Source organism: Salvelinus sp. IW2-2015, linkage group LG17 (assembly GCF_002910315.2).
Source record: "Salvelinus sp. IW2-2015 linkage group LG17, ASM291031v2, whole genome shotgun sequence".
Taxonomy (NCBI): Eukaryota; Metazoa; Chordata; class Actinopteri; order Salmoniformes; family Salmonidae; genus Salvelinus; species Salvelinus sp. IW2-2015.
Window position 1 is genome coordinate 30,082,744 of NC_036857.1, and position 19,969 is coordinate 30,102,712.

Here is a 19,969-nt window from a genome sequence, read left to right on the forward strand (position 1 = left end):
TACATCCCTGGGAGGGGAATTATACTGGGAGGATACGGCAGTGTTCTGTACTTTCAGGGGTTTTTACTGTGTGTGTTGATCGGGAAAGTAGTGTAGAGATTCCTTATTTTCCTTTATTAGTGACGTTATGTTCTAGGACTGAGTGCACTAGCTCGGAGTGCTCATATGAGTGCACTCGAATGCCTGTAAACCCTGTGTGAGAGATGCTATTCTGATCCACTCTTTCTTCTCTCTCTCCAAACTAAATGCAGAAGGCGAAGCTCCGATCCTTGCAATGATTCTCACGGAGTTGTCTGTCTGATGACCTCACTGCAGGTTTAAACTGATAAGACAAGAGTGATTGGCCCGTCTACTGGGGTTAATATGCCTGATCATTAAAGAGAGAGCTACTTGATATGCGTACGGTGGTGTGGCCTTTCTATAAGGAAGTCAACGAGACACACTAAACACACGCACGAATGCACACACACGCGATTGATAGGGCAGAGCTGTCAAGGGCCTGACATTATCACGGTCAACGACGTGTGATTGAGCCACACGATGAGCAATCATTGTCCTTTGTGACCGTGTCAATAGCCTCTTAGACAGATACAATTACCCTGCTGCTTCTGATCAGCCATTTACACACAGTGGGGAAGATTACACGAGCAATAGACAATTTCAGTATATTCACTCCTTAAAGTTACTCTACATGAAATGTATGGATCAGGGAGAAACTGTAGATTGACAGGACAATCATAAATGAAACCAACTTGTATAACATTTTCCTTGAATGAATTGGTTTATTTGTGGGTGTCTGGGAGCTATGCTAGTTAATAAATACAGCTGAAACTGTAACTCATGGTGCCAGTCATGACAAGCTTTATTAGCAGAGCAAAAGAAAAGGAAAGAATGTTCAAAATACATTTCAAACAACTACATGTCAACCAAAAAAAAGCAAAGAAAAATAGCAATTATAGCTATCAAATAAATATTCACATCAACAACAACATATTGGTCTTTCATTGTTTGAATCAAACAGTTTCCTGCGACATTCTTTAAAGATGTCTTTACAAAGATTATAAAACAAGATATGTACAATCATACAACTGTTATAGGACATGCTAGGAGTTGGACTGCGTCAATGTACCACACACTGACTGTACTACACAATGGCTGGCTGCATATTAACTGATATGGTCCATGAAATGCTTCTGTATCCAATACCTGAGCCCCCTGTATGAGCTGGGAACTATTAGAAAACTCAAGAAAAAAATATTCTGAATCCAAATTCCGATCAACCCTTGAGATAGAAGCAGAATCTGGAGTTACAATGTATGTGGATATGTCCTGTTATGTGATATGCCCTCTTCACTCCCTATCTGTGCTACGAACCAACCGAGAGACTCAGAGGAGCCAGTCTGAGTCTCGATTGGTTTCCTGTGTTGAACTGTTGCTAGGCGTTGTTGAGGAATTCCAGTGTGTGACCAACAAGGAACTAGAGCCTTTGTGCAAATCATATCACTCCTCTAGTCACTGTGACTGACTGACTGACTACCACAGCTCACCACGTAGGTTAACAAACACGGTCTCAGTCACAAAATCAAAACAAGGATTCAATTCACGCTTTAATACGAAAATTAAAACACAATAACCCCAGAAAAACGAATAATGGAAAAATATCTTTCTTTGGACAGGGCCAGCCTGTGCATTTGTTAGTCGATTGTTCGAAGTTAGGAGGCTTCCACATAACGTACCCCAATGCAAAATGCTTCAACAAGCCAACCGTGGCTGGAGCCTAATGTCTTAGACCAGATCATCTCTTAGTGCTATTTCCTTTACTCACTCATCTCCTAACAATACTGTACAACTGATAGCAGACTCACTGACATCCTCAAATAGCATTATTCACCTTTAGTCTCAAATTTAAAAAATGGTTTAGTGGCACAGCAAGCCATGTCATTGGTTACCCTACATACCAGTGGCTACTGACGGGTAGAAGAGAAAAGGGCAAACACAGATGGGACGGGAGCTTCTTTTCACAGCAGAAATGATGGTGGTTCCGTTTGTTTCGCCATACTGTACATAGGCTACTGTTTGTCCATGGAGATGTCACACGACATATCTCCCAAACTGATCCCAAAGCTGCATTTTTATTGCCACTCGATCAGTTGACTTTGCATCGCAATAACTTGGATCATTATTGCTTGATATGCTAAAGCAGAGCTAGATCACAATGCCATAGTGTACACACACATTTATAACCATGAAGCCAAAGATTGAAGCAAAAAAAGGGTCATAGTTTAGCGACACATTGGACTGGACTGCCCTCCATGTTGGTGGGACTTAAGTGCTGCTCACTGGAGGTTTACTAGAAGAACAAGAGGAATAGAAGGACGAGAAGAAACATTTTGGAAGAGTACGAGAGTAAAGGAAATGGAGTGCTACATTGGATTGTTGAAAATTAAATAAATTAACAGCTATATTTTTCAACAATCAAGATGAACTTGGGGGATACGATGTTAAAGACATAATAGAAACTGCACATCTTTGTTGGTTATCAACAGTGTTTCCCCCAGGATTTTTTTCAGCAGCGGTGGCAAATTTAGCGTGTAGGGGGGGGGGGGGAGTTAAAACTTTTCTTCACAAGATAAAAACTTTGTCACACGTTGCACATTTTCCAACTTGGACAAATCACCATGTGCCTAAATAGTAGTGATGTCACACCATCATGGTTGCATACCGTTACTGTAACAAGTCAGAACAATGGTTAGCTGATGATCAAAAAGTCAAGATACAGTACTGAAAAATATGAGATATGCACTGAAGAGTACTTCAGGACAAAGTGGACAACAAGGTGTCCACCTGTTCTGAATTGATTTCACTTTGAGGGGGGGAAGGATTCAACATGGAATAAATCCTTCTCTTGATAAAACCCTCGTGATGAAACCCAACATGTGTGGCCAATGGCGCGGCCTCCGACCAAACATTTTAGAGGCCGTCCTCTTCGCCGCAGATAAAATGTTGCTGTTTTAAAGTTAACTTGCTGCAGTTTTACACATTTTGTCATGGCTTATGCTGTGTTCTTATGCTATCTTAGTGACTCAAACATTATAACAAAATCAATATGGGCCTATGCCATGACATTTTTTGCATTTTTGATTCTTCCTGACTAGTTTTTATTTAGGTGATTGTTAGTTATCAAAGTTGATCTAATTAAAAAATATATAGCTACATTATCTGTTCTACATGCTTTATATCTGGTTTCAGGCCTAAAGCTGCTAGATGAAAAACACTGATCAAAATACTAATAATGTGGTACTGAAACACTTTATTTCTCCTGTACTGGTCTGGAAACTGGAAATCCCATTTCCCCAGTGGATTCATCCTGACAGTTTTTAAGCAGCATATTCTAGTTGCAAACAGACAATCCTTTAAAGAATCACCTCAGGGGATTTTCAACACTGACCTGGTATCCATTGCCATACGTAAGTTCCCAGATCTCTTGACAGATCTGCATTAAACCATGTTGTGTCTATGGCCCAGGGAAGAACAATACCCCACTCCCTGGAAGTGGTTTCCTCTTTATCAAATGATGGGAGAGAACTGGATTTCTAGCACTCCAGTACATTTACTTGTTGTTTTTTTACTTCCCTATTTTCTTTGCTTATCCCAAAGCTCCATTATCTATCTGTTCTGTACATTGCCTCTTTAGCCTGGTACTCCACTGACTGAGAGCCTAGAAGAGCGCAGATGGCTCACACTTCACAGTCTAGCCTGGCGTCTGCCTGTCTGTCTGCCTGTCTGTATGTGTCTCTGCCTCCCTCCCTCCCTGCCTGTCTGTCTGTCTAGACCTGCTGCTATTATCACGGCCGAGACAATGAGACGTGTAATGGCCCTCTGTTCTCGCTGTGGTCAAATCAAACACTCCTGCCACCACGCCTCTCTCAATCAGCCCTCGTTGGGCCTAAATCAAGAAGAGCCCAAAACCCATTTGGGAGACCACCGATTTGCTCACGTTGCTACACCTTATAGTTCCCACTCTGCAGTGTAGGAGGGATACAATGTTCAGTAATGTCTGATATATTTTCATGCTAGATTTGTTTTGAAAAATAGGCAATACATTTTCTTGAGAGGCATTTTTTCTTCACAAAGTTAAAACTTTGTCACTTGTTGCACATTTTCCAATTTGGACAAATCAACATGTGCCTAAATAGTAGTGATGTCACACCATCATGGTTGCATACCGTTACTGTAACAAGTTAGAACAATGGTTAGCTGATGATCAAAAAGCCAAGATACAGTACTGAAAAATATGAGATATGCACTGAAGAGTACTTCAGGACAAAGTGGACAGCAAGGTGTCCACCTGTTCTGAATTGATTTCACTTTGAGGGGGGGTGAGGAAGGATTCAACATGGAAGAAGAGCCTTCTCTTGATTAAGCCATCGTGATGAAACCCACCCCCCCCCCCCCCCTTCCCCGAACCAAACAGTCAGGGGTTCTGGGGAATCGGAGCAGCGTGTGGGAGGGGAGTGACACCCCCCGCCCCGGGTCTCCACTCACATGACGGAGCAGCTCTTGGTCTTCTCCTTCTTGAAGGTGGAGGAGAGCAGCTCGGAGCGGCTGGGGAGGTGGAGGAGTCTCTTCGAGAGGCGCCGGGTGGGGCTGGTCTTGGGGAGCGGCTGGAGCTTGTTAATGCAAGCAAGAGCGGCCGTCCGGAACACACTGTGGATACTCTTCTCTGAGGTGAATGCTGAACACTCCAGGTAGGCCTCAGCGCCTAGCTGCTTGGCCATGGAGGAACCCTGAGGTAGGAGGGAGGAGGGGGGCAGAGAAGAGAGAGTGGGTGAGACCTTGTTCTGTTCCATACAACAGATACCACGGCTCTATCAGAACATCGTACCCTCCTGAACAGACCCAGTGTGTGTGTGTAATGTGTGTATGTGTGTGCGCGATCTCAGTCTCACCTGCTCATGGGTGATGGGGACCTGTTTCTGATTGGACAGCTCCATCAGGGTGCAGACGTCAGTGCGCAGGTCGGTCTTACAGCCAATTAGAAGAATGCGTGTGCTGGGGCAGAAATCTAGGATCTCTGTCTTCCACTGGAAAGACAACAGAGCAGATATTTACTCACACGTAGTCATGATAATGAACAAGTCAGGATTAGGTCCGGATAGAGATCCTGAATTCATTCCTAATTGTAATGAATGGCAGTAAAGGCATAGGTGATGCATTTCCTGCTTTTACTTATGCAGGAAAATAACAGCAAGGCATGTGATATTTCAGAAATATAAATATTGTCAACCCAAATTACTGTTGTACAGTTATAAATACAGTTTATATGAATTTTATACCAATCTTCTGAATAAATAGCCACTAAAATATATGTAAACAGACCATAAATGTCTCAATTTGTGTTTTCTTGGAAAGCTGTGAGTGTTATTATATGACACAATATCAGTACTTGTTTCATTTACAACTTGTCTAAGTCCCATCATCAACTGATTTCAGCCAGTGGAATATTGGCAGTTAATTTGGAAAACATATGTTATCATTCCCAGAGTTGCCAACTTAGCGACCCAGTCGCTATATTTACTGCATTTTCAGACCCCTCCAGTGACTTTTATTGGTAAAAGATTTGAGCGACAAATTCAGCTACTTTCCGGCTGCCTTTGGAGGTTTGACAAAGAGGGTTTCTATGGTTTTGATAGCATTTTGCAACTTTTCCCACTCAATTATGCTGTAAACGAGAGTGGGAGAAACTGTCTGTGCAACAGAAGTCACAGCAACAGCCGCACACGGGCAGAGAAGCACAGGGGGAGGGGGTGTTCGACAGGAGAGGGGAGGCAAAAACGCGCAGCAAGGAAAATTGGTGGTGTGTTGTCACATCAACGTCAAAACGACATCTAATGACTTCTAGCGACAAATCAAGCCAATAGCGGATCTCACTGAAACATTGTTGGCAACACTGATCATTCCTCTAAAACTAGCTGGCTATAGCTAGCTAACAAACAGTGCAGATAATCTTCAAATTCATTGTTACACAATATATTACCACAGCACTAGATGACCAACTCCCTTAGCAAAATGGCTGACCTTTAGGGACATCATAAGAAGGTTCAATCCCATTCTAGTATTGTAATTCTTAATTCTATAGATAGGTCTCCCAAATTACAAATGTACCTGCCTTATGAGTACCTACATAAGTAGTCTAAGGACCTGGTGAAGTACATAAACTAGCTATAAACTAGATAGCAACAATACATTGCCTCTGTTTTGAATATCAAGTTGTGAAAACCCCAATAACAGCCAGATTATTTTAGTCTGATGGCTGGAGACATACAAAAGTATGTGGACACTATTTACACCACTCCAGTCGACGCTTGGCATTGCACATGGTGATCTTAGGCTTGTGTGCAGCTGCTTAGCCATGGAAACTCATTTCATGAAGCTCCCAATGAACAGTTATTGTGCTGACGAGGCAGTTTGGAACTCAGTAGTGAGTGTAGCAACTGAGAACAGACTATTTGTACGTGCTATGCGCTTCAGCACTCAGTGGTCCCGTTCTGTGAGCTTGTGTTGCCTACCACTTCGCGGCTGAGCCGTTGTTGCTCCTAGACCTACCCACTTAACAATAACAGCACTTACAGTTGACCGGGGCAGCTCCAGCAGAGCAGAAATTTGACGAACTGACTTGTTGGAAAAGTGGCATCCTATGACAGAGCCATGTTAAAAGCAACTGAGCTCTTCAGTATGGGACATTCTACTGCCCATGTTTGTCTATGGATAATGAATGCCTGTGTGCTTGTTTTTATACACCTGTCAGCAACGGGTGTGGCTGAAATAGCCGAATCCACTCATTTGAAGGGGTGTCCACATACTTTTGGCATATTAGTTTATGATGTATGAAGCTACATGCAACAATTTCAACTATTTTATGAAGTTACAGTTCATATAAGGAAATCAGTCAATTGAAATAAATGAATTAGTCCCTAATCTATGGATTTCACATGACTGGACAAGCGCGTAGCCATGGGAGGGAATAGGCCCACCCACTTTGGGCCCACACAATGGGGAGCCAGGCCCAGCCAATCAAAATGAGTTTTTCCCCAAAAAAGGACTTTATTACAGACAGAAATACTCCTCAATTTTATCAGCTGTCCGGGCGGCTGGTCTCAGACGATCCCTCAGGTGAAGAAGCTGGATGTGGAGGTCCTGGGCTGCCGTGGTTACACGTGGTCTGCGTTTGTGAGGCCGGTTGGACGTTTCACCATATTTTCTAAAACGACGTTGGCAGGACTGTGGGTTTGGGTTTAACACTGCACTCTCAAAGACATACTGTGCAAAGAAAACATGTTCTATTTAGGGTTGTACCTCGTTTGGGGAGGTATTGTCTGGGGTGGGGGAGGTGCATGGGGCGAGGAAGGATGTTGAATTGTCCAGTTCTAATGTTGTCACTCTGTCTTCCTTTTAGTTTCTTTTTCTGTATTTTTTCCAAATATCTTACACCGTACATTGTTACTCTGAGACAAGTTATCCTGGCACTTTTGGGTATTCATTGCTTTCCACTCTATGCTCTAATGACAGGGTTGTATAACGGGAATGCTCAGGGTGACCAAAATAATACCATCAAGTACATTTTGTGGAACATCAAAGTAGCTAACAACCCTGTGGCTAACAACACATTTAAAGGGTTTGAACATAAATTTAGCATTTCTACAAGAGACTCACTTGAGGACTGGTGAGCACTTCAGGATTCGCAGGAACTGGGTTGGTCAACTGTTCCACTCTAACTTTCATAGTAAATCAAGAGTTGCTGCCATTTTGGTTGATAAAACTACTCCCTTTGTTGCTTCTGAGGTTATTCCTGATCCTAAGGGACGATACGTCATAGTAACTGGTAAACTGTTTACTACCCCTCTTGTTTTGGCTAGTGTTTATGCTCCCAATTGGGATGATATAAGTTTAAATTCTACCTTTTAATCTGATATACCCAATTTAGATTCCCATTCGTTGATGTAAGGGGGGACTTCAACGGTACAATATCCCCAGTTCTTGACAAGTCATCGCAAAGATCTTCAGGCCCATCTAAATGTGTCCTACTTGTTTAATATTTTCTTCAGAAATATGCTGTGTGATGCCTGGTGTTTACTACACCCTACAGATAGACAGTATTCCTTTTTTTCTCATGTTCATCAAACATACTCCCACATTGATAACTTATTTTTGGACAAAAAACTTCTACCTAACCTTCAGAGGTGTTCTTATGAGAGTATTGTTTTTTCTGACCATTCACCATTAGTGCTTGAGCTATAGTTTCCCCAGCAACCTACTATGTGTTATCAACAGCGTCTTAATTCCATTTTACTCTCAGATGAGTTTGTCAATTTAATTTCTTCTGAAAGTACCTTATTCCTAGAATTTAATTCAACCCCAGGTATGTCCTGCTCTTCCATATGAGAGTCCCTCAAAGCAAACCTACGTGGCCAAGTTAGTTCTTACACAGCCAACAAAAACAAAGCTCACTCTCAGCGACTTTGAGACCTGAGTAAAGCCATAGCTACATTGGATGAGATGTATGCTACAGATCCTTCCTCTGATCTATATAAAGAACGCCAGCTACTCCAATCTCAATTTGAGACAAGCTGAACAATTACTCTTACGAGCTCGATACAGATTGTTTGAGCAAGGCGACAAGGCCAGTAAATTCCTTGCACACCAGATCCGTAAATCTGAGGCATCACGTTTAATCCCACAAATAAGGACCCTGTCTGACGCTACCACAGTTATACATAAAGAGATCAATGATCAATTCAAACAATTTTACTCTGCGCTATACAGCTCTGAATCTCCTCAAGACCCTTTGCTGATTGATTAATTCTTCGATGGTCTGAATATGCCTTCAATTGATACAATTGAGACTCCCATTAAGAAGAAGAATTTACACCTGAGATTGCAACTGCAGTGTCCTCAATGAAAAGTGGTAAAGCACCAGATCCTGACGGTTTTCCAAACAAATTTTATAGGATGTCACTCTGTCTTCCTTTTAGTTTCTTTTTCTGTATTTTTTCTCCTTTGACCATTCCTGTCTCGATTATTTGCAGACTGCCTTAATTCATCAAAGGCACCGCCTAGTCTTTATCAGGCTTAAATTTCATTACTATTAAAGAAAAACAAAGATCCCCTGGAATGTGGATCTTATCGCCCAATCTCGCTTTTAAACTGTGATTACAAAATCCTAGCCCTTAGCCATCCATATGGAAGGCTCGCTGCACCAAGTAATACACTCTGACCAGACTGGCTTTATGAGAAATAGGCATTCGTTTTTCAATATTAGACGCCTTATGAATATACTGTACTCCCCAGGGTTGGGGGACCCAGAGGTGGTGGTCTCGCTCGATGCGGAAAAAGCTTTTGACCGCGTTGAGTGGGACTACCTAACAGCCACCCTTTATAGATTTGGCTTTGGTCCCAAATTCATTGCGTGGAAAAATAGTCTTTATTTCTCTCCCATGGCTTCAGTACGGACTAACAACTTGTTCTCTGACTATTTCCCCTTGCACCGCGGATCCAGACAGAGTTGTCCACTCTCCCCATTGTTATTTGCTTTGGCAATCGAGCCCCTTGCCATCGCACTGCGGTCTAATGAGGCTGTTTAAGGCATACTCGGGACGGGCTTAGAGCAGAAAGTCTCGCCATATGCTGACGACCTCCTTTTGTTTATCTCCAACCCTGATACCTCATGCCTTATCTATTATATAAAATAGAAAAATGATATTTGAAAAAAAATTAAACTTTAATTTGGTCCAGTGGATGGTCAGTCTATGGCCATGACTGTCTGTGAGTGTGAGTAGTTGCATTTCTCCACCCCTATCCAGCGTCTGTTTACTACAGATTGCCCTTTAACCTCTGTACCCTTATGCCCAGTGTGTTTAACTTGTTTAACTAGGTTTTGTTATTTTCTATGTTCTACTTGCATATATTATTTATATTGTTTATTGTGTTGTCCTATTATGTGTGTAAAACTGAATAAACAGAGTTTAAAAAACAGACATAAGTGAGAGATGAGGACCATTACCTTCTTAAGCCCACAGTCGAAAATGTCTGGGCGGCTGATGTCGAAACAAAGGAGCACCGCGTCAGAGTCACTATAACAGAGAGGCCTCACGTTGTCATAGTAGGGAGAACCTAGAGGAGAGGAGAGACACTTGTTAACAGGGGTCCAAGACAACATGAAGCAAATGCATAAATGGAGAGCATACAATGAAAGACAAAAAATACTTTGTCAAACAACCATCACAAACACTATCGAGGGTAAAATATGGTAGACTGTTTTCTTTTCTAAATATAATGCAGAAAGGAGACATCATATTTAATAGACCAAACAACCTGTAGTTCGGTGTAGTAGAGAGAGAGAGAGAGCGAGAGAGTGAGGGAAAGAGAGCGAGAGAAAGAAAGAGAGTGTGTGAGAGAAAGAGCGAAAGAGAGGACAGAGATCAGGGATTATCTCGGGGGGATATTACTTCTCATACTGAGCTGAGCTGTACAATGCTGTCCCTTTCCTCCCTCTTTTCCCTCTCATCCTCTCCCCTATTGGTCTTTCAGAGGGGGAGAAGAGGACAACCAAGGCACTAAATCCACAATGATCTTTTTTAGCAGTGGATTAGGCAAGTGGAACAGAACAGTGAGGCTGGCTGGGGGCGGCAGAGCAGGCAGATGCTCCTACTCATGTGCTTGGAATCCTTAAGCAACTACTTCCCCCTCTCTCTCTCTCTCCCCTCTAAACGCCCCCTTGTCCTCCCCCCACTCAGCACGGCGCAATACCTCCAGTCCCTCTGCCGTTACCACAGCAACAGCCTTGGAATCCTCCATCTGCATAAGGCATTCCTCCCACCCCTCCTTAAAGGCTGGCCGCAACTGCCAATCAATCATTTTACACATCCCGCAAACACACTGCTGTGCCTTACTGCCCACCCAGCTACCCTGCTTCCTGCTCTACACATTCCTCTGTTAAAACAATGTTGAGGCGCACACACATGCATGAAAACGCCTGCACACATGTATGAGGGCACACACACACACACACACCCCTTGGTTATTTGAGTCTCTCGTTCACTTTGTTTATTGGTTATATTTGGCTTCAGTGAAAGGTGATACTCATATCTTAGTCTAATCAAAGGGAAAACGAGAGGCTCGAAGGGGTAATCTTGTTCCAATGGGCAGCTAATGGGTATAATCGATCTATATTTCCCCTTACGTCTATATATACCACACTAGCCGATGACGGCACCGTTCATTACATATTACATTTATCCAAGCTAATATATGTACAATGTGATGTATAGAACAACACAGAAACCGCGTTGAAAGGATACTGTGCCACCGCCTCCAAAAGAGCACAAAGAACATGGGCGTGTGTTCATATAGATCAGTCCATAAATAGTTAATGATTCTCCACATTATCAAAGGGTACAATTGAATTAGCCAGCTGCTGTGAGACGTGTTTGGAATAATGACAAGCTGTGGTAGAATATCTGAGTAGCTTGATGTTCTGTGTCGCTACTGTAGAGGAACAATAGGACTAGCTTGTTGCATCACGAAACACTTCCGTCTGCAGCTATGCCTTTAGAAAAGGCTACGGCTTTCATCTTAAGGATGTTTCCTCAGCTCACTCCTGACCATTGAGTGATGGAGCATGTACTTTGAGCTACCTGAACAATATCAAACAGATCATGCTCATCGACTTGTGCTGTTTTTCCACAGGAGGTAACACAGTCCATCAACCCTCTTTGTTTAAGTTTCAAGTCGTATGTAGAGGAGATACATGGTATATATCGTCAAACGAACTGCTTACTTGCAGGTTCCTTCTCGACAACGCAACAACAATAAGAAATAATAAAAAATAAGAATACGAACATAAAGTAAATGGCTCAGTAGAATAGAATAAACATTTTGGCATAAGTATAATACAGGAAGGCACAATTTATAGTCCAATATTTACATGTGTTTTGGGGAAAGGGAGATTGGGGGAAAGTGATTAAAATGTGCAGTATTCAGCAATCATACTAAGAGTTTGATAGCAGCAGATGTGATGTGTGTGTAGTATGAATGAATTGTGGTGTGTGTGTGTGTGTGTGTGTGTGTGTGTTGTGGGTGTGTGTGTGGTGTGGTGTGTGGGTGTGTGTGTGTGTGTGTGTGTGTGGTTGTGGTGTGTGTGTGTGTGTGTGTGTGGTGTGTGTGTGTTGTGTGTGTGTGTCATAAATATAGATATTACATTATCATTACTATATTATAATTTACATTATGGCATTAAGAAACAGCCAGACACACTAATAATATCAGACCAATTAATTAAGGCAGTTCAAAGGCAGGGACAAAGGCCGATTCTCATTATCATGATCAGTGTGTCCGTCAGCGTCTGCATGGAGGTGCTAGCCGAGCATCCTTCTGCTCCCAAAGAAGATTAAGAGGTGAGTGTGTGTGTGTGTGAGGCGTGGGTGTGTCGGGGAAGAGAAGGGCAGTCACGGACCGAGAAGCCCAGCGTGTGACTCTGCATTAAATGGCCACTGATTTAAATGCAGAGATCGATGGACAGGATGCAAACAGGTGGCTGGGGAGCCATTTCAAATGAAATACGGGCAAATTACTCAGAAGAAGAGGGATGAGCGAGGGGGGGGGAGGGAGGAGGAGGACACACATGTCCTTAGGAATGACCTGCTGTTATGACCAACTGGGGTTTGAACACAGATCTCTTGTATGTAGCAAGACTGTGTTAGCCGCTGAGCTATAGCGTAGGTACCCTGTCCTCCAGTAGCTGGAGGAGGGAGGGAGGGAGAGAAAGGAGGAGAGGGAAGAAGGGAGGGATGGATGGAAGAGGGAAGGAGTGTGGCTGTCAGTGGCAGATCACAGTGAGACCTCCACTACCATTAATCCTTCACAGAAGAGGCACTTTTCCTCCGCTCTTTTACAGGCTTCTCCTCTGCTACAGGCTGACAATGCCACCACAGCCATACAACACACTGCACAGTGGAGCTCTCAGGTTGCCGGATTTTGCACATATCAGAAGATTGCTATATATTAATGTTGTTCCATGAGATGGTTAACTTTTCTCCAGACGTTGTGAGAGAGCCGACACACCACTGAAAGCACAGATCCTAACTACGAGCCACGTGTTCTCTCTCGCTCACAACTTCACTTTGCTCCTCCCTCTTTCCCCGCTTACAGATGGATACTTCCTGATGCATGAAACATAGACGGGGAGGATTCAGTAGAAAGAAGGAAGAAAAAGAGGAAAAGAAGAAAATAAAACTAAAACGGTATCACCATTCCTGTCATGGCTAGGGCTGAACTCAATCACTACTAAAGCCTGAAGCGGTGTGTCGAGGTGGAAAGTGGGCCAGTATTGTGGAAGTGGGATGGAAGGACGAAGGGATAGTGGGATTGGACTGGCCTGTCGCAATATCCACACTAGCCTACTACTAAGCAACGCATTGGGCATAAATTCTAAAAGGTATACTAGTGTGAATATTTGGATGTTTAGTCGTACATCCGGGTGGGGGAGGGGCAGAGACGCAGTCTACTTTGGGGTGTATTATATTAATCAAAGAGTGAGTTCCTTCATGGTTATGCCTAAGAATCCACGTCATTACCCTACAACTCATTTAGAAAGAGGAAAAGAGGGCATTCCGAAGGTCAGGCAGATTAATGATGCAGACTGAGAGCTGGGATGACTCACTGGGTTTTGGGATGTAACTATCCTGACATATCCACCCCTAAGGGCTGCAGTCTGCTGGGCTGATAACTATCTCACAACAACAAAACAGTTTGGGAATCCTAAAACAACCCATGCCCATCCAATCCTAAAACAACCCATGCCCATCCAATTTCCATTGGAAATTATTAGTATCCACCCTGACATCATAGGAGCAAGCCTTGACACATTTCAGAGTTTCAGTCACTTCCCTATCTAAACTGACATTTTTATTCATTTTCAATGAGGAGAATTGGCATTTCAGTTTACTTCCTGAATTGCAATGGGATTCACCCAAACCCGGACTCATTCCCCATATCCCCTGCTTCCCTATGAATGTGTTATAATACATGAATAGAATCATTTGATATCTTCTATAATTTCTTAATGGTCTCTGAATGTTTTACTAGCATAATGCAGATTGCCTCATCAGCTAAATGTCTGTGTACTGTAATATAGATGCATATAATAATGTAGTGTATTTATCAAACAGGTTAGCCTAATCATCTTATAATACATCTTGACAATACAAAGCCTGGTATCACAAAGTCCATTTAAAAGACCCTCAATCACTCTGAAACAATCTAACACCAAACACTGTAGATCATAATTTACTTTTCATGAGTCACAGCCACTGTGTGTGTGTGTGTGTGCATGTGCGTGCGTGTGTAGCTAAGTGTCAGGCAGACCCAGTCCCTCTTCCACCCCTCTCTCTTTCTTGCATGCCGAACGGTCTAGCGTACTGATTAAAACCAACGGATTGATTTTAGCCAGTAAATCCCAGAGAACCGTCGGTGAGAGCTGCCACGAAACCCAATGATGAGATCAGTCCAATCAATGGAGAGGAGCATAACTAATGAGGAGAGACTCACTCAGAGCGAGAGCATCAGGCTGGCATAGAAATATAATTACTAGAACAGTAATTCCTATTCAAGTCAATTGAATGGTTGTCCTTTCTAGTAATTATACGTCTATGGCCACAGCAGCAGCAGTAGAGCTCATACAATTATAACATATTACAGTTATGGGGTCACTCTGTGGCATGCATGAGGCATGATGACCATCAGTTAGGCAGAACTGCCTGTCACGACCATGACCATGCAGTATGTTAGTTATCTGGCGGACATTATGTTTTCAATATGGACACTGGCTGCTGTCAGTCACAAAGAGACAAAGAAGAGGGGGATGGAGAGAGAAAGAGGGGGAGAGCAAGGGCGGGAGAGTGAGGGTGGGGGAGAGAGAAAGAGAGAACAGACGGTCATTTTCTTAGATGATTTTTTGAAAGTCTAAGCCGTTGGGGGGGTTCTACTAAGCTAACATATGAAATTGTGTCGACATGTTCATACCATGGATAATTTAGCTATTTAATTTTAGTAGGTATTCAAAAAAATGTTTTAACAATTATTTGATAAAATATTTAAGTTTGCCTTTACTACTATAGCCCATAGAAATGCATTGAAAAACACATTCATAAAGGGCAAAAAAGACAGTCAAAAAATAAATCATAACGAATAAGATTTTGAAGCGTCTGTCTTAGGAGATAAGAAAGATCAGGAAAATGTTTTGTTTTTGGGGGGGGGACAGATATTTAACCCCTTATTTTTGTTGCCACAATACTACCTCCATACTTCCATTAATTTGTTTGGGTTGCCTTCAGCCGACCCGGAGAACACCATCATATTCGTGAGAGTCTCATCTTTCTATTTTACCAAGAAGGGGAGTGATGGAGTGCTGCACCAGATGACCTGGCCTCCACAATCCCCCGACCTCAACCAAATTGTGATGGTTGGGGATGAGTTGGACCGCAGAGTGAAGGAAAAGCAGCCAACAATTGCTCAGCATATGTGGGAACTCCTTCAAGATAGTTGGAAAAGCATTCCATGTGAAGCTGGTTGAGAGAATACCAAGAGTGTTAAAAGCTGTCATCAAGGCATAGGGTGGCTATCTGAAGAATCTCAAATATAAAATATATTTTGATTTGTTTAAAACTTTTTTGATTACTACATGATTCCAAATGTGTTATTTCATAGTTGTAATTCTACAATGTAGAAAATAGTAAAAATAAATAAAAACCCTTGAATGAGTAGGTGTTCTAAAACTTTTGACCGGTAGTGTAAGCACGATGTGATGGATTGCGACACAGCCCATGCATCGATTTTTTTTATTATCTTTATTATGCACGGGTGCGTCAATAGCCTGTTAAGGATTCATTTGGATTTTGGCAGGCATTTTAAAAGGGGGACTTGATGTGCAGTAGCACCTTAGAATAGTTTTTAAAGTCGCTTTAGCCATGATTTCAGTGTTTAGGTGATTGAAATGCAGGTCATAGGCTGCTACATAACTACTATATCTCACTGAGTTTCTCATCTGCTCCAAAAACCTTCTGATACCTCCCTCTGCCAAATCCACTGGCTCTTCCCACTAACACCTCCCTCCTTCTGCCCTCTGCCCATCAACGGGCACTGTGCCACTCAGTCCGACCAATCAGATCAGAGGCCAGGGCTCGGATTAAAAAAAGAGCCAGAGATTTGCACTGAAACAAATTACATTCACTATTTTTACGTTTCATTCTGTTCATGGGGACAACACATGCAGAGTGGACGACGATGGCGGTGGTAAACATGACTTTATATAGGCTCCAAGTGGGTCTCTTATATAAAGGATTCACAATATCCACTATGAATGCGGCCAAAGGGTACTAATACATATTAATAATCACAGGCTCGGCCATACTGGCCTACAGTAGCCAACAGACACATATCTAGAGTAGGGTATCTGAGTATGGAATGAGATATAGGCTATAGGTTGATCATGATGATCTATGTAAATAACATTAAGGTAACATTAAGTTGTTACAGTATGCTGACGGCCAAACCATACTGATTCTGCTAATAATAAGCCATCCTGACCCACTGTAGCTAACACATATCTAGAGTAGCCTACAGTGGTATCTGTATATCTAGAGTAGTCTACAGTGGTATCTGTATATCTAGAGTAGCCTACAGTGGTATCTGTATATCTAGAGTAGCCTACAGTGGTATCTGTATATCTAGAGTAGCTCCCAGTGGTATCGTGTATATCTAGAGTAGCCTACAGTGGTATCTGTATAATCTAGAGTAAGCCTACAGTGGTATCTTGTATATCTAGAGTAGCCTACAGTGGTATCTGTATATCTAGAGTAGCCTACAGTGGTATCTGTATATCTAGAGTAGCCTACAGTGGTATCTGTATATCTTAGAGTTGCCTACAGTCGTATCTGTATATCTAGAGTAGCCTACAGTCGTATCTGTATATCTTAGAGTAGCCTACGGTGGTATCTGTATATCTAGAGTAGCCTACAGTGTATCTGTATATCTAGAGTAGCCTACAGTGGTATCTGTATATCTAGAGTTGCCTACAGTCGTATCTGTATATCTAGAGTAGCCTACAGTGGTATCTGTATATCTGAGTAGTCTACAGTGGTATCTGTATATCTAGAGTAGCCTACAGTCATATCTGTATATCTAGAGTAGCCTACGTGGTATCTGTATATCTGAGTAGTCTATAGTGGTATCCGGTATATCTAGAGTAGCTACAGTGGTATCTGTATATCTAGAGTAGCCTACAGTGGTATCTGTATATCTAGAGTAGCCCTACGTCTATCTGTATATTAGAGTAGCCTACAGTGGTATCTGTATTCTAGAGTAGTCTATAGTGGTATCCGTATATCTAGAGTAGCCTACAGTGGTATCTGGTTATACTTAGAGTAGCCTACAGTGGTATCTGTATATCTAGAGTTGCCTACAGTGGTATCTGTATATCTAGAGTGGGGGGAGTATAGAATGAGATCTGTGTATAGAATGAGATCCAGGTACTGTATCTAGGCTAGATGTGTGGATCATCATGATGTGTGTCAGTGAGGGAGGGTGGTGTGTGTGTGTGTGCGTGTGTATCAGGGAGGGAGGGCGGCAGTGGGGGTGGGGGGGTATGAACAGGTGCAGCTTGGCAGGGTATATCAAGGTTATCAGTTAGTCGGTTGTTTTCAGGTCAGTGGTTTTACAGTGGAGGGCCCTGGGGAGGTTTTACACCAACACCATGCTGCACTCAGTTAGCCTAACATACAGTGTAGTTAGCATAATAACATACTGTAGGCCACAGGGTACACGACTCAGTTAGCCTAACATACAGTGTAGTTAGCATAATAACATACTGTAGGCCACAGGGTACACGACTCAGTTAGCACAACATATAGTAGGACCAGTGGTTTTAAAACCTCTCCTCGGGGAGAGGTTTTACAGACATTTAAAATTTTAGTTGTAGCCTCGCTCACCTGATTCACGTAATCAATGTATAATTAGTTGAGAAGTTAAATCAGGTTTGCTAGCTCTGGAAAAGTTAAATTGCATGGAAAGGATGGGGTTCCCCGAGGAGAGGTTTTGAAAACCCATACTGTAGGCTAGTGTCAGTAGGCTACACGACCAGGATTCTATGACCTCCCGGGTGGCGCAGTGGTCTAGGGCACTGCATCGCAGTGCTAGCTGCGCCACCAGAGTCTCTGGGTTCGCGCCCAGGCTCTGTCGCAGCCGGCCGCAACCGGGAGATCCGTGGGGCGACGCACAATTGGCATAGCGTCGTCCGGGTTAGGTTTGGCCGGTAGGGAGGGTTTGGCCGGTAGGGATATCCTTGTCTCAGTATGTAAAAATGTATGCACTCTACTGTAAGTCGCTCTGGATAAGAGCGTCTGCTAAATGACTAAAATGTAAAAAAAAAATGTAATGACGTCATACACACTACACATGCATCAATATTGTGCTGCCACATAATAAGACTGGATGTGCTGTGCTTTCAGGCGTTGCTATGATATAGTAAGTCATGCCAGTAATGTATCAATGTTCAACACAGTCAAAAGAAAGAGCTAAAGGCCGGCCCTGAGAGCGAATACTTCAGGCCACTGTGACGCAGGTCATATAGCGGGTGAGATAGTTAAGAGGAGAGGATATCGGATGGAGAGAAAGGAGGGATGATATAGGATGAAGGGTGTTGTTACCTGATGTGTCCCACAGACTGAGCTCTACACGCTGCTCCTCCAGTTCCAGACACGCTGTGTAATTCTCAAACACCGTGGGCACATAAGTCTACGGAGAGAAGCAACATAACCTCAACATCCCTGCTACTACTGATGGAATTTATCATTTCATAATTAGGACCAACATGAAAGGAAGCTCTCTAATGTGAAAATAGTACAAATGTGAATGTAACTAATTGGTCTAGTCCAATAAGCAATTATGCAGTAAATCATTTCTGTCCCTATATGCATGGAATATAAACAAAAGTGGGAAAAGTGAACAAAATTAACTATTTAAATGAATGGGGGGGAAATTATGCATGATTATATATGGTTTATATGCATGATTATATATGGTTTATATAAGCACATTCAATATCAGAAGCGTACAGTAGAAAAATTGATATAATGAAAACTGAATTCTTGAAAATGCGCATCGTGTAGCAGCTATAGCAGCCTCTAGTTGAAGCGGAAATTAATCCATTATCAATTAGAATACATTCTTAACTTTCCAAAAACATTTATTAGGCTTATCAAACCCACAGAGGCATGTACTAAATCAATATGGATGCTCTGCAGAACATACACGATTTGTATCTTAAAATGTCAGTATTGCAAATATTCGCATACCTCTGGATAGCAATCCTTCGCGAGGACTTGCAAAATCGCCGTTTTTCCGCATTGAACATCGCCAACAAGAACCAGTTTACATCTCACCACCAACGGCTGCGTATTTCTCCTTTCTTTCATATTTGTAACGGTAAAGAACAAAAGACTTCAAAGAAAATGAGTAAAACACGCAAAACCCCAAAGAAAAACGGTCCTCGGTCACGTAAAAGCACTGTAGCCTATTCCGACGTGTGGTTTACTGCAAAAACTGATGCCTGCAGTTGATGTGAGAAAAAGAGGCAACACTGCGGCTCTTTATACTGAGCTCACAGACAATATGCGCGCGCGGTTCTCCTGACTTTCTAGCGTTCCTTTCACTGCCCCACAGTTCTATTCTCCCCGACGACTCAAATTAAATTGATTATTTGGCCTTGTAATCAATTATATAATAGATTGTTATAGAAAGCTACCTAAAAACCTATAGAATAATCCACATAAAAGTATTATTACTAGGTTTATGAAGAAGACAGTAAAACTTAATTGTAGTCTTTTCTCTAGGGCCTAGATTAGAGTCAAGGAGGCAA

General features: G+C 42.5%; 1 protein-coding gene across 1 annotated transcript; it reads right to left on the reverse strand.

The window, feature by feature from the left end:
* Positions 1-838: 838 nt before the first annotated feature.
* Positions 839-19,689, reverse strand: rnd1b (Rho family GTPase 1b). The gene is made up of 5 exons (XM_024005855.2): positions 19,407-19,689; positions 18,759-18,846; positions 10,061-10,170; positions 4,950-5,084; positions 839-4,787 (listed from the first exon to the last, which is right to left on the reverse strand). Exons 1-5 carry the CDS (start codon positions 19,524-19,526, stop codon positions 4,542-4,544), a joined length of 699 nt encoding a protein of 232 aa, XP_023861623.1. The 5' UTR covers positions 19,527-19,689; the 3' UTR covers positions 839-4,541.
* Between the last annotated feature and the right edge of the window lie 280 nt (positions 19,690-19,969).

Excerpts from the sequence above, each read along its gene's own strand:
- rnd1b (XM_024005855.2), bottom strand. The coding sequence starts at position 19,526 with ATGAAAGAAAGGAGAAATACGCAGCCGTTGGTGGTGAGATGTAAACTG. Across the intron at positions 18,847-19,406 it reads CGAAGGATTGCTATCCAGAG|ACTTATGTGCCCACGGTGTT; the intron begins GTATGCGAATAT and ends TTCTCTCCGTAG. Across the intron at positions 10,171-18,758 it reads CAGTCTGTGGGACACATCAG|GTTCTCCCTACTATGACAAC; the intron begins GTAACAACACCC and ends CCTCTCCTCTAG.